Below are 15,487 nucleotides of genomic sequence, written 5' to 3'. Positions count from 1 at the left end.
AGGGGCTGAAGAGTGGACTCAGCCACTCTCAATCCACTGTCCCTTGGGATCTTCTTAGAAGTGCAAGGAGACATTGTCAACCCCAGTGCCTCTAGAAAGTCCACCGCCTGCTGTGGAGCTCTGCAGACCCTCATGCTAAGCACAGAGGCTCAGAGGTTTCTTAAAACATAAACCAACCAACAAACAACAGATTTGAGGTACAGACAGGAATTCCTCCCCATCTCTGCAAAACAGCCGAAGGCCCAGGAGCCATTCCTGAGGAGACCAGTGCTTCCCTCCTCTAGCTAATTCCTACAGCGCAGCAGCAGCATCTCACATTTTCTAAAATGACTCACCAGGCAGGAGAGAACTGTAGATGGTGGACAGAAGCCAACAAGCACGAGGAACAAAGTATCGTAGAAGGGCCAGCCGGCAGGTGAACACATGCACTGAGGCCCCCATGGTAGAACAGAGAGGAGAAATAGTAGCAGGCACAGTGGGGCCTGAACTTTGTTTCTATCAGTGGTAGAAGCAAGAATCGAAAGAAGCTACCCCTTGAATTTTGCATTTCAGGAGCTCACTGGGCATCTGCAAAGGAGTCTTCCTACTTACTGATTGGTGAGCTGCTCAGCCCCAACGAACAGGTTGATTCTTGAGAGGCCCGTGCGGGTGCCTAGGAAAGCTACCTCTACGCCCTTGTCGGAATTCCTGAAAGAGAACAGCGGACGTTAGAGAGTTGCTTCTGGATAGTGAGGAGATAATGGCTTTTGCATTTCAAGACTCACAGAATGTTTTACAAAATAGCAGCTCTGAAACCTGAACTTTCAAAGAACTAATAGACTCACACATAGGCGTGCCCACATACATGTACCAAGTACAGAATGCGATCTATGATCCCTTACAAAAGCCTTCATGGTGATACCTGCAGGATAAATGAAGAACTTCCTGTCAACATAAGGGGCCTAAGAAAAAATGTGCTTCTGTTCATAAACACAAAGTTCTGGGTCCAAGCCGAGTGCTGGGTGTACACTTGTAATCTCAGAAGCTCAGGAGGCTGAGGCAGGAGGATCAAAGTTCAAAGTCAGCCTCAGCAAAATCAAAGTGCTAAGCAACTCAGTGAGACTCTGTCTCTAAATAAAATACAAAATAGGGATGGGGAGTGTGGCTCAGTGGTCAAGTGCACCTGAGTTCAATCCCTGATTCCCACCCCCTCCAAAAGAAAAGTTCTGGGTCCAGGTTCAGAAAGAGAAGCCTGACGGTGAGAAAGACTTTAAGGAAAGAAAAAAATGTTGAGGGATAGATTTGTTGCCTCAATGCTACCAAGTGTATTCGTGATCTTGAGACCATTAGTGGAATCTGCCATGAGAGAGAATTAACAATGAATAGAGCCACCGAACCAAGTTTGCAGCGTCCCACAGCTGGAAATCCTACATGGTAGAATAGGCTTTGACTTCTGCGGAATTTTGGCAGCACCGACTTATAACTTCTACCAGAGCATGGGTCTTCTTCTTGCCACCAACCCCGAAATGATAAATAAAAGAATGACTTCTTCCAATAGCCTTGTGGGGGTGCTATATAGCTTCAACAAGGAAAAGTAACTTGAAAATGTGCTGAACACAATGTTTCAACTTCCAAGGTCAACTTGATGTTGGAGCAGGGTCTTCAGGAGATTTGCAATGTTCATTTTTCCAATGGAAAAAAAGCAAATGGCTTTTCTATACCAACTGTAGAATTTTATCCTACACTCAAAGTGTGAAGAAAATGCCAATCTTTGAGTTTGCTTCTCTGTCCTAGCTGCTGGTAGCAATTTGATACAGAACACTATCCATGTTGTCTTTAGTATGAGATCATTTGGTCACTTGGGAGTAGTCGAGGTGGCCAATACCTTTAGGTATCTAAGGGGTGAATAAAAACCAACACAGTACATTTGTTTCTGCCTATAGCCTACTTTAATTTGGAAAGCTGGGCTGTCCAACCAGACACAGATGTGGACTACAGAGTGAGCTACCATTTTAGAAATCTTTAGCATGTGTTAGAAATGAATCAGCCGTCTTTACTCAAGATTTTAAGTTTCATGAAAGCCTGAAAGAAGCCCTTTCACATTAGCTAGAGGGGGAACAAATATTTTAGGAAATTTTCATTTTCTTCCAAACCTCCAGGATCCATGCAGGTAAGCAAGACATTCCAAAATACAATGGAAATGGCTGTCTGTCCTTGGAGATCCAGACTCAAGTGTTAAACTTCCTGCCTGACATCTCTGCTTGGGACACTTCCAGCCATCTTGAATGTTCATGGCTAGAAAGGACCCTGGACACAGGAAGCCCAAGCCTGCTCCTCCCTCAGTGTCTTCTGTTCCAGCAACAGCACCATCTTCCCAGGCACTGGGGATGTAGACCTAGGAATGAACTTGAAGGCTCAGCTTTCCTCCTTTCAAACAACAAACCCACCATCGTGTCCTTGGGGTCCTCCTTCTGAGGCAGGCCACAGGTGGCCCTCTTCTGTCTGTGTCCACTGCTCTGATCCAAGTGGTAAATCCCTGGGACTCCTATAGGAACCTATAGTACTATGGTCCTTAGCCCATTATGCACTGGTCTCTGTATAGCAGTGAGAGACTGATTGATTGATTGATTTTGGGTACAGGGGATTGAACCCAGGGGCACTTAACCACAGAGCCACATCCCTAATCTTTAAAAAAAAAAAAAAAAAAAAAAATATATATATATATATATATATATATATATATATATATATATATATATATATATATATATATATATATAAAATTTAGAAATAGGGCTTCGCCAAGTTGCTGAGGCCGGCTTTGAAATCACAATCATTGCAAATTGCAGGCGTGCCCCACTGTGCCCAGCTGAGAGAACCCATTTTTTAAAAAAATGCATTTCTGATCCTATTCTTCCCTTTCTTAAATCCCTTCAGTGATTTTTCCAAGACTCGGAATATAAAATCCACAATCCTGAACTGTCCCCCATCCCCGAGGTCCTGAAGGACCTGGTCTTTCTGCAGCCTCATCCTCTAACATCGTCCCTCGTACCCTCCACATTTTAACTCTGTTGACCTTCCTTAAATTCCTTAACTCTATGGAATATTCTCTCACTTCAGGGCCTTTGCACCTCTTGGAATGCACACCAATTCATGAACTAGTATGCATTTCCCTAACTCTAGGTCTTGTTACTATCTACATAGATTTACTTTTCCTTCAAAGCAGTTATTGCAGTTCTTAATCATACAGCACACCATAGACACCTAGGTACTATGATGACAAATGTTCCTATCTGGTCACCTCCACTTCTCTGATACCTGGTTCAGTGCACACCATAGGTGCACACTCCATACCTGATAATGAATGATTGAAGGAAGGAATGAATATGAGAACAGAATGAATGACAGATGGGATAGGAAAAAGGAGTGACTTTTCCTCTTATTTCTAATCTTTAGTGGGCTATTTAAAATAATAGTAAAAATTTAAGAAAATAATAAGAAGCTGCTAACGCAGTTCTCACCCCAGTCTTTGATGTCAACTACCATTGACTTCCCTCCCACCATTTCCCCATCCTCCACTTCAAACATAAAACCACCAGGTTATATCTGACACCCCACTGAAATAGAGCCCTCCTTTCCCTGTCCAACTCACAACCTAGCCTGGCTCAGATCCCAAGTTCTCTCAAGTCTGTGAAGTTGAGGGAGCCCAGGCAAGGCAGGAAACGGATGCCCCTTTCACCCCCGCCTCCTCGGAAGTGTCACCCTACCTCAGCATACCGAATTTCATGTAATGTTAAGACTCAAACAAATTACACATCAAACCCAGGAGCTTGCTGTCCAAGCCCCTGCCACTAATCTCCTCTAGCTCTTGTGGTTTGGAGCTTTGGGGAAAATTAAAGAACTTTAACACCAGGCTCCTAAAACAGTTTAGTTCTTTAAACCATAACCATATTTTGGAGACATCGGGTGAGGAAATGGCCATGAAAGGGGGACACGTGCAGCCACTTACTCAGATTTGTTGAGGGCCAGGCTGGTCCAGTAGGCTTCAATAGGGGCACTCACCACTGCATCAAAAAGGACTTCTTGGATCAATTCTTTATCACCTGTAGGAGGGATGGAAGAGAAGATGGCTTTGGCTAGGTCCCCAAGAGGGGCACAGAGGGTGCTCAATAGCTCTTTTTGTTTGTTTGTTTTGGTAGCATAAATTGAATTCAGGGGCCCTTGACCACTCAGCCACATCCCCAGCCCTATTTTCTATTTTATTTAGAGACAAGGTCTCACTGAGTTGCTTAGCGTCTTGCTTTTGCTGAGACTGGCTTTGAACTTGTGATGCTTCTGCCTCAGCCTCTTAAGCTGCTGAGATTCCTGGTGTGTGCCACTGTGCCTGACTCAATAGCTCATTTTGCAGTCTCCATAGCTACTTTTTAGTACTCACACTGTGGGTACATTGCTTTACGAGTTAACTTCCTACCAGTTGAAAATATAATAGTTCAGACACCTGATAAGCCAGAAATATGAGGGCCCATGAAACATTTGGACTAGATGTTTTTTAAGTTGAGAGGCTGGGTTGTCTCACACTGCAGGTTCTACTGTCTCTCCCCATCTCAGAGTTCATGCCATGGACCTGCATGCTGACTCCCAGACTTGGAGACCAGAAGCTGGTGCTCCTTGGAAAGTTGGCTCTTGTCATCCCTAATCTGTCTTCTATGACAACCTGCCATTTTTGAGCATCCTGCTCTCAGACAATTGGAAGATGGGAAAAGAATACCATGACTTCAAGCTAAAGGGACTCTATTTTTTTTAACTCCATCCATTTAAGAATGTTAAAGGAGGCTGTCTATCCCCTTCCAAAGGAAGTCTTGGTAGAGCTCTGGGAAAGAGGTCAAGGAATAAAGGGAGATCATGAGTCTGGGATGGGGGATGTTCTAGAACTCTCTGATCCCTCTGCAAAGGACAGCACCCAATAATCTCAGGGGGCCGGCAGTCTTCGTCAAGGCTGGGAGCCAAAAAGATAAAGGAGCTCTGCTTTAAAACAAAAATTGGAATCAACTTCAATCATCATCTAAAAGACAATGGATAAATTGTACAGTTATGTAATGGATTTCCACACAATAATTAAAAAAAAAAAAACAGAATAGAGATAAAAGAGCAACATGAATAAATTTAAAAAACATGATTCATAGAAGCAAATATATGTATTATAACTGTGTGTAGTGATTCATAGAATATCATACCATATATTATAGATACAGACGAAATATCACTTATCTGAAATGATTGGCACCAGAAGTGTTTCAGATTCCAGATTTGGGGAGATTTTTGAAATATTTGTGTGTACATAATGATATATCTTGGGAACAGAACACAAGTGGAAACATAAAATTCATTTACCTTTCATGTGTACCACATATAAATAATCTGGATATAATTTTATGTCACATCTTTAACAAACTTGGGAATGAAACCAAGTTTCACAACATTATTTTCCACTTGTGGCGCATCACATGGGTGCTCGAAAAGTTTCAGGTTTAGAGCATTTGGGATTTTAGATCTGTATAAATGTTTAATGTGAAAAATATTGAAAATAGCATATATTACTTATGAATATTTTTCTGTGTACTAATAGCATAAAGTACATGAAAATGACGAACAGGTATGGAAAAGCCATTCTTTCTGGGAGGGAAACGGGACAGGGCAGGGAAGGGTTATACAGGGGCTTCAATAATTGGTGATGTTTCATTCCTGAAGTATCTCAACTTTCCTGTGTTCATATATGAATACATGACAAGTGTATCTCCACATCATGTACAACCACAAGAATAGGAAGTTAGACTCCATGTTTGTATAATATGTCAAAATACATTGACTGTCATGTCATCTAAAAAAGGAAAAATTTTAAAAATCCTTTAAAAAAAGTACATCAAGCAAATATCACAAATTATTAAGAAAATGACTGGCAACTAAAAATTGTACTTTTCACATTATCTCAATGCTTTTGGTTTTGAAGAATATATCATTAAAAATTAAAATGAAATGAAAAACTGAACTTACCCAGGTCCATCTGGTCCTTTCCCTCCCAGAGCACATCCCCCCAAATAAACCCATTCCATCCCATGTGGTTTAGTGTCTGGAATTGCTGTGGGGATCGCCTAAGATGACACATCATGCACTTTTCACATTACTGAATAAAGGATGTTTGTGAGAGGGGAGCAGGTGCCATGCTTATTTGGGGCTGGGTGGGGGTGGCTTCTCCACCCACATTGCAGCTGCTGGGGCTATCTTGTGATTGTACAGGGTCTACTCCTGTCTTGGGGAAGCATCCAGACTTGCTGCTGCTCCCTTCTGCCTCTGGGCACAGCCATTGGCCACCTCTTACCCACCGAACTCCCCAGAGGACACCTGGTGGAGGAGAGGAAGGAGAGCGTCTAGCCGTCATGACAAGCAACACGGGTGGGTTGTAGCTGCCCTCTCAAGAGAGCCAGGAGACCTAGATTATGGATTTACAGGAAATAAACCTATTTCCCGCCTTGGTTTCTTATTTGTAAAATAAGGCAACTGGCTGAGCACCCCATCCCCACCCCTCCTGTCTGTCTGTCTGTCTCTCTATGGTACCCAGTGTTTAACTCAGGGGCGCTCAACCACTGAGCCACATCCTCAGCTCCTTTTCTTTTTTTTTTTGTATTTTATTTAGAGACAGGGTCTCACTGAGTTGCTTAGCAGCTAGCTAACTTGCTGAGGCTGGCTTTGAACTCGCGATCCTCCTGCCTCAGCCTCCTGAGCCCCTGGGATTACAGGCGTGCACCATCATGCCCGGGCAGCTGAGCTGATCTGATCGTCCCCTCCCAGGTGTGACATTTCCATCCTATTCAATTGTGGAGACAAACCTAATGCAAAGAGTCAAACCAGGATTAGGAACTATGCCACCTTCATTAAACTATATTTTTCCTCCTGTTCCTACAGAAAGCAGATACTTGGCTGGGTTTGATGTGACTGGGAGTCCACGCCAAAGCACAGCTTTGCTGAGAACTGAGGCAAGCCATGGTTTTGAATTCAGACCTCGCCCCCCTCGTGCCCACGCATTCGCGTAGCAGGCGTTTTGAATGCGCACTCACATTGCAGCAGCGGCTCTTTGCCTTTGAGGTAGAGCTTGATAGCTTCTAGTTGAGACAGGTGGCGGTGCTCCGGGTGCAGGTCTGTGTTGCAGTAGGACCTGAGAACATGCACAAGCACAAAGGAATAGTCACTGCTTCTTCCTTTGCCTCTGAACCAGGACAAAAAAACTAGAAATAAAAAAAAAAAAAGCAACAGATAACAGTTGCCCAAAGAAGAGGAAGGACTGTTGAATTCTTACCATTCGTCTGCCAAGGACACATCGGGGTGTTCCAAGTCATGAAGGCCTGGAAGTCAAGGAGAAAGGGCTAATGAACAAGCAAAGTCGCCTCTCATCCTCCTGTGTGCTTTAAATATTTTAAGGGTAAGGCTGTGGGGTGGGTCAAGGGTAGACATTAACTCCCAAAGGTGTCTGGGAATGGGGATTCCAGACAAAGGGGTCAAGTTAGAGAACTTGTCCAGGCAACTCTCTCTCCCAGTCTCCACATTGCTCTGCCAGTACTGCCACCTTCCCTGGCCACACACCCCAGGGAAACCTTAAGGCCTTAAAGTGAGTCCCAGGAGGGAAGCTTGATGCGCCAGCTTAGAGACACCAACTCTGGAGTCCCAGAGAGTCCCAGATGGGAACTGGCTTCCACCACTTCATTCCTCTGTGATGTTAGCAGGTTACTGTATTTCAGTAAATGTTCGTTTCATCATGTGCAAAACAGGAATGATAATAGTCCCTAACTGATGGCTACTTGTGAGGGTGAAATTATAGGTTGAACCATATGAAATGGTCACTACTCAACTGCTTTTGACCAGCAAAAATTGCTAGTTGTTACAGAATCCTAAGTAGAAGTGAGTCATATGTCTAGGAAGGTAGTTAGGGGTGTAGGGGTTTTCAGGGAATCTGGAAGGTTTTATAGAATGTTCCAGACCACCTTAACTCTGTGCTATGGTTTCTCCCCGGAAGGTGCATGTGCTGGAAACTTGGTCCCCAGTGCACTGATATTGAGAGGTGGGGCCTCATGGAATGTGATTAGATCATTGGAACACACCCTCAGAGGGATTATAATGTAGTTCTTGAAGGACTGGGTTAGTTCTCACAGGAGCAAAGACTGAGTTTGATCCCTCCTCCTTATCTTGCTTCTTCAAGTGCACAGGTGCCCTGACTGCATGTGTGATTCCCCTTTCTGCTACTCGGCCATGTTATTTCACAGCCAGAAGGCCCTCATCAAAGAAGGCCACCCAATCTTGGACTTTCAGTCTCCCAAATGGTGAGCTAATAAAACTTGTTACTTCAAAAAGAGCACCCAGCCTCAGGTATTCTGTTATAGCAACATGAAATGGGCTACGACACATTTGTGAAGTCCCTGGTTTTATTTGCATCTTCATGTGCCTTGATTTCAATGGGCTATCAGCAGACTTGTACTTCTGAGTGACACCCTTAGGCACTTCTATGATGCTTATAGCCTGTTTGAGGAAGCCAGTTTCCCAAGTGACCAATAGTATCTCACCGCACTCAGATCTCCAATTTCCTTCTCAAATATATATGTAGAAAATAAATAGTGAAATACTTGACCTATCACTGCATAATCCCACTTGATATTTTTGAGATTTGCTTTTTTTTAATTTTAAATTTTCTGTTTTTACAAATTAATTGTCAATTATTTCCCACTTGATTTTAAGGAAGTGGATAATAATAAGATGGAACACCATGCTCTACACAAACCTTGGAAATGTCATATCAACCCTGATTTATATCAACTACACGTCACAGGTAATACCACATAACTCATGAACTCCACAAGATAGTTGAATGGGACAGTAGTGGATCCCGAGGACAATCCAGCCATCCAGATATCTTTTCTTTCCTCATTTTTCTCCCTCCCTCTTTTTCTTTCTTAATTCTTTCCTTCAATATTTTTTACTAAGAAGCCACTCTACACCAGATACTATTCTAGGCCCTGAGAATATATATCATGGAATGAAACAAAAATCACTACCTTAATGATATTTAATATTTAGTGACAGAAAAAAGATAAGTAGATAAAATTGAAATTAAAATATACAGCATGTCAGCTGGTAGAGTCAGGGATATGAAGGAAAAGAGTGTATGAGATAAGATAAGAAGGGCCACAGGTTGACAAAAAGAGAGAGTGAGTTCCTTTTTTTATTGTGGTGACCATGGAAGGCTTCCCAGAGAAAGTGACTTTCAAGCAAAATCTGAAGAAGGAGAGAGAAAGACATATGCAGACAGCAAGAAGACAAGAAGAATGCTTCTTAAATGAATAACAGGTGCAAAGGCCCTGAGGTGGATCTATTCCTTCCTGGAATATTTCTTTTTCTTTCTTTTCTTTTTCTTTTGGTACCAGGGATTCAACTCAGGAACACTTTATTTTATTGCTTTTCCTCTGAGTTCCTAGGCACCAAAGAAATGTAATTGTTCTCTAATTCCCTCACTTCTGGCTTCAGTCCTTCTGACAACATCATATCTGCTGATGATTGCTACTATCAACTGTAACGGCATAAGCTGTAATTTGTTAAAAACACTTTTTGTGTATAATGCACATAAAAGATTTTTTAAAAAGTGTTCAAGGAGATCCAGAAGAGACACTGTTACCACAGGTGGATCCCAGTGCACAGCTTCAGGCACGGTCATGACCCCACAGACTTTTGAGCCAAGTCCACCAAGGCACCATCTTGGTAGAATCTGGCCTTGGCAAGGCATATGGAAAATTCTTACGTTCTACAGGGAAGCGTTCCTTATGGAAGAACCTATTCCACTGTGGTCGCCATGTCCAGAGAACTCCTTCCCTTTCCAAGAATAGAAGAGAACACTGGTCATGCCATGGCTCTTGGAGATTATGAGACCCTCTCCTAGTTAGCCTGAGGGGAAGCAGCTCTCTTGGAGTCTGTTACTCAGCCAAGTTGGCAGGGTTGTGTGTCCTGTATTTACAGAGGACCAACAGAGAGAGGAAGATCTGTCCTCATTTGTGTGGATAACCACTCTCCCCCTTGCTGAGGAGCATTCATGCACTAATTTCTTGCATGGTGGTTAGAGTTAGCTCTGAAATCCTCTTTATGTGTCCACATAGCTGAACAGCCGTGGAATATATAGGAACAAGATAGTGACCCCCCCAAATGATCCAAAAGACAATGCAAAACAACTGTGGGGGGGGGCATGGGGGAAGGAGAGAGAGGATGAGAGATGGGGAGAGGACTGGAGAGGGAGGGAGAGAAAACAGAGTGACTAAGAGGACATATAAGATCCACGTCATCTATTAGCAACCTCTCCTGTAGTTCTGACTGAGAGTTCTCTCTGCTTTACCTCAGATGGCTCAGATATGAATTTTTGTGTTTATTGGGCAGTGAATGTCCACAGAGCCACACAGCTCATAAAGCCAGAAAATTCTAGATGTTAAAATATACTCTCCAAGAACGCTTCCTATAGGGTACCTTGCCCAAATGACAAAGTTGCCTGTTTCTTCTTGGGAGTCTCTGGGAAGAGAGGTGATATGGTTTGGATGTGAGGTGTTCCCAAAAAGCTCATGTGTGAGACAATGCAAGAAGGCTTAGAGGGAAAATGACTGGGTTATGAGATCCTTAATTCAGTGAGTTAATCCCCTGATGGGATTAACTGAGTGGTAGCTGAAGGCAAGTAGAGTGTGGCTAAAGGAGGTGGGTCATGGGAGGCATGGCTTTAGGATATGTTTGTAGCTGGTGAGTGGAGTCTCTCTCTGCTTCTGATCATCCTGTGAACTGCTTCCCTCCACCACACTCTTCCGCCATGATGTTCAGCCTCACCTCAAGTCCCAAGGAATGGAGACGGCTGCCTATGGACTGAGACCTCTAAAACAGTGAGGCCCCAAATAAACTTTTCCTCCTCTACAATGGTGCTGGTCAGTTCTGTTACACACAGTGGTGAAAAAGATGACTAAAACAAGAGGCCACATAATTATCTCTGTGGTGGGCACAAACTGGGTTCTGCCCAGTGAGCTCCTCTACTCTGGTCTTTTCATTCTGTAAGATCTCATGATCACCAGGGAGACAAAACCCAACACCTGGGGATGTTTCAGGGACAATCAGCAGGAAACCAGAAAGCCTATGGAATTTGGTGTCTTTGGGACCCTCACATTCCCCACTCCCAGCTCCATCCATCGCCTGAATGAGAAATTTACTGCATTCATTTGTATGCAGTTCTAACCAATGAAAACCTGGCTTGGACCTGACCTTCCTATTCTAGCCTTCCCTGGAACCCCCAGAAACCTTGTTGATCTAATCTGAATCCTTCTCCATGAAGATTCAAGATCTAATGCCCAGGCTGGGCAAGTGACTCACTCAGGGTCCCTCAGGGAGCAGAGTCCTCCAAAGCCCATGTCCAGCCCTCCCCACTTGCTCATGATCATGGGAAGGAAAAGTTTCTTTGAACTCGTGGGTTGTTGGGAGATGAAAAGGACAGTATGTGCGTGGCAGCGATTTTACAGTTTACAGAGTAGCGACAGCTGCTACTGTTTACCGGAGTCACTGTGCACTGAGGCTTTATGGAGACGGGAAGCTCAGAGAACCACAAGGTGCTACTTCCTCTTTCTGCATCTGTAAATCATTCCAGTGGTCACATTGGCCTTTGGGCCAGGGCTGCCATGAAACTCAAGTAAAATCTGTGGCTTAACTGCATATACCTCTGTTCTCATGCCCCCACACCCGCCAACCAGGACTTGAGTTTTTGCATTGATTTCTATTGCTCCTGGCACTGATCTTTAGGTAAAATACAGCTGGTGAACAATCCCTATGAGTTGCCCTCACAACTTTGTGAATTCAAATAGAACTTTGATCAGTTCAGTCATCAGGAAGGCCACCTCCCTATGGGGTTCCCGCCCATTCTGAAATCTAGGTGATTTTGACAACAACGGCAGAGCAACCAGTGAGCAAAGGTTTGAGTCAAATGCATAAGGGATGAGGCAGAGGTTTGAACCATGTACAAGTTCCTCAGCTAACTTGTAGCTGGCTCCCGACCCTCCCTCCCACACCACGGAATAAGGCCAGCCAAGGCAGTAGCACATTACCTTCCTCGATGGTCACGTTCCCCCGAAAGAAATACTTCCCATGGCCTCTGGAGAGCGCCACACCTAAACTGTGCAGAGAAACAAAGCAGACCTTGAAGTCCATGGCATCGACTGGAATAGACTTGTGGGCTAACATTTTTTTTCTCTCTCTCTTTTTTAATTTTTTAAATTTTCCATTTTCACGTTTCCATTTCATGTTCTGTAAACAATTTTTTCCAACAGTTTACTTTCAAAAACCTCACTGATTATAGTGGGTGTTGGTTTTTCTTAGATTGGAGCAACTGCTTCAAAGACATTTCTGATTGGAAATGCCAGCAGCCATTGGCCGCCCTGGTATTTTCAAAACGTGTGGCCAGCAGCTCACCCCTGGGGCAAGTCCTTCTCTGGGATGTCCTCCCAAGGGCCACGCAAGGGCCACGTACCCTGCTCCTTGCTACCACCTTATACTCCAAGGCCCTACATGCAGCCAGAGATGGGTCTTTCCAGGACCTGAAAGTTTGGGACTAGAGATGATCGACCCTTTCTCAAGGACGAAAAGAAAAGTCCTCATTATTGCTAATGGGCAGCCACATGATTGGGTTGTGGGCTTCTGTTCCCAGGCCTCTCTCTGGGCCATAAGCTTTCCACACTCTCCCTGGCTGGATTTAAGCAACTTTCTGTTTTTTGCCTAAAGTCAGAGACTCTGTTTTAGAAACACAGTCTCTTCCTTTGGCACACTCGCTTAGCGGCTCATGAGTTCCCTGATTGCTCTGGTTCCACATGGAACCCGCCCTTGATCCTTGGCAGCCTGTGACAGTGATGCTGGAACTTACTTTTCTGATTACTCTATAGAGTCAGTAAACTCTTTTCTCTCCTTAGCTCTGCCAGATACCAGTGCAGGAAAAAGGAAAGAGCACGGGTGAAATGATTTTTTTTTTTTCTTTTTACGAACTATGTCACAACACCAAGTTAATAGTGGCGGCCGACTTTAGAAGGCTTACATATGCATCTGAAAGCAGGCAATGAGGCAAAACCAATTTTTCTTTTTTTTCAGGACTGTTACAGAGGGACAACAGGAATCAAAGGTAGACGAGCAACAGGGGGACAGTTCAGAGAAGTCAAAACAGAAGCACAACATGTACGGATGAGATGCTACCTCTGGGTTTGAAGGATTATCTTTGAGTCATGAGAATGGAAGGCAAAATTGGACCCAGGAGGCAGCGAGTTAGATGGTGGAGGACGTTGATAACCCCTCTGAACTGGTCTCCACCCTTCATGGAAAACCCCAAAGCTTTTTTACTTTTTTTTTTTCTTGCTCAGTAATGAAATGCAAAGCCATGACCAATCGAATGAGCTCTCCTGGGTGAGCCTGAACCATCTTCCCCCTTCTGGAACATAAAGACCAAGCAGCCTGGGAAAAGCCCCTTCCTCACTCTTTCCAGCCTTTCGGCAGGGTGTTTGTTATCTTCAGATGATGAGCTCTGAGAGCGTCAGCAGGTTTTGTACAAACACACTGATGGGTCTGATGGAATGTCCATGTATTATGGTCAGCTCTACCTGAAAGGGGTACCCTTGATGTCTGTATAATAGTAGTCATTTGTCATCACCAAAACCCGTTTCTAGATTGAAAGAAAACAAAAAAAAAAAAGTCGTAGAGAAAAGAAAAACACGGTTAGTCGGCTAGGTGACGGTTTTTTTTTTTTTTCAGAAATCAATAAAAATAAATGGACACGCTATGATCAGGTTAACGGTACTACATGAATCTCATCTGAGATAAGTAAAGACAAGAGAAAAATGATCTCGGCGAAAGATATTTATTCCAGATAGAGCTTTCAAAGCTATTTTTTTTCCACAGCGGTTTGTTTTAAATTAAGCAGCAAGAATGTTTGAGAAAAATGTACCCCTTTGTCCACTGTCTTCTTCACCTCCATGGAAAACTTGCCCGTCTTTCGATTCACCATGGCGTTTCTTAACTAAGAGGATAAAAGGAAATCTGGGTGTTAGTTCTTCCCTGGGTTGTGCACACCTCGAATCCTTAGTTTGAACGCTTTTGATGGCTTGTGCAAAACAGAGATGAGATTCCCACTCAATCTGGGGTGCTTCTGCGGGTTGGGCAGCATATTGTCGGCCGATCTTTAAAACAAGACAAACACCCTTGTACAGCCAGAGAGAGGCCAACATCAACGAATAAATGACTTTCAACTTCAATTTGGGGTCCTGGAGGGAACCTCAGGATAGGGACAAAACAGCCCCTGCCAGGCAGGTTCATCCCAAGAGAGCCAAAGAATGAACTCCCAGCAATCCGCTAAAACACTCATGCAAGAGCATCTCTGGGGACAAGTCCCATTTTCACAAAGGGTACTGAATAGTCACGAAGAAATCATTTTTTTTTCCCAAAGATAATCAAGTTAAAGACATTTTCCTACCCAGTAGTTTAAGGGAAAAATAAAAACAAAAGACCCATCATTTGGAAGACAGGGATTAGCTTTTTATAGCATGAATCATGTTCAAACGCTGGCTGAGAAATCCCAGTCAATTAATGGCCTTGCAGACAGCGCAGTGAATGGGGGTGGGGGGGCAACCCCGTCTCTGATTTTTGGAGGTCCCATCTAGGAACAGAGAGCCAGGTTGTCCTCCCCCACCCCTGGCTGACCTCACCTAATTACGTGTGGCCCTTCTAGGAGTTCAGAGGAGGACAGCAGACGCCGGGATGAAAGATGTGCCGTCGTGGGCACCAACGGGACCCGACAGGCAAGGCCATTTAATGGGACAGGAGCAAAAACTGACAAGCCACAGCCCGCCAGGAAAACCTCTTTCCTAGCACAAGTCTCAGTCCTTTATCCTTTTCCCCTCTTTTCTCCTTTGAGGAGCTTGAGTTAAGATCTGGCCGATAGAAAACTGCGACGTTTGCAAGACACCTAAATTGGATGTGGGGCTGTCTAGATTTGGGTTCACATTCCCCCCATCTTCTGTGTGAAAGAGTAAAAGCATAATTTTTCGCTGGAGGCATGTATAAAATAAAACATATATTTGACTCTAGATATTTTTTTTTAACAACACATAATGGGCATTTCTGGAAATATTTTCCCATTTTTAACTTTTTGTGGTTTTGGATGGGGAGAGCTGGTCCTAATTAAGTCTACTTTCTAACTTTTTAAGAATGCCTCAATTTATCTTTAACATGGTTTTCATTTCTTCTCTTTCTTGGTGCCTGCCTAAAGCCATTTGGGACCTTCTCCTCTCAATGTTCCCCAGACGAGTTAGAGATTAGGTAAGCCCCTCTCTCTGTACAGCCCCACCCCCCACTCCTAGTAGCACAGAACAATTGGCAGGCGGCCTGGGAGGGCCCAAGGTCAGGGTCACAGTCCTGA

At 43.9% G+C, this 15,487-nt stretch overlaps 1 protein-coding gene across 1 annotated transcript in view; it reads right to left on the bottom strand.

Moving 5' to 3' along the window:
• Cacna2d3 (calcium voltage-gated channel auxiliary subunit alpha2delta 3) overlaps positions 1-15,487 on the bottom strand; it is an 872,527-nt gene that overhangs the window by 172,290 nt on the left and 684,750 nt on the right. The window contains exons 19-25 of the mRNA XM_027947835.2: positions 14,018-14,089; positions 13,674-13,735; positions 12,138-12,205; positions 7,331-7,376; positions 7,092-7,189; positions 3,989-4,082; positions 592-687 (exon numbers count right to left, since the gene is read on the bottom strand). Of these exons, the coding sequence (XP_027803636.1) occupies positions 592-687; positions 3,989-4,082; positions 7,092-7,189; positions 7,331-7,376; positions 12,138-12,205; positions 13,674-13,735; positions 14,018-14,089 (536 nt within the window). The remainder of the gene's footprint in view (positions 1-591; positions 688-3,988; positions 4,083-7,091; positions 7,190-7,330; positions 7,377-12,137; positions 12,206-13,673; positions 13,736-14,017; positions 14,090-15,487) is intronic.

This window comes from Marmota flaviventris, chromosome 1 (assembly GCF_047511675.1).
Source record: "Marmota flaviventris isolate mMarFla1 chromosome 1, mMarFla1.hap1, whole genome shotgun sequence".
Taxonomy (NCBI): domain Eukaryota; kingdom Metazoa; phylum Chordata; class Mammalia; order Rodentia; family Sciuridae; genus Marmota; species Marmota flaviventris.
The sequence above is the reverse complement of the archived record's forward strand: the minus strand, read 5'-3'. Positions and strand labels throughout refer to the sequence as shown.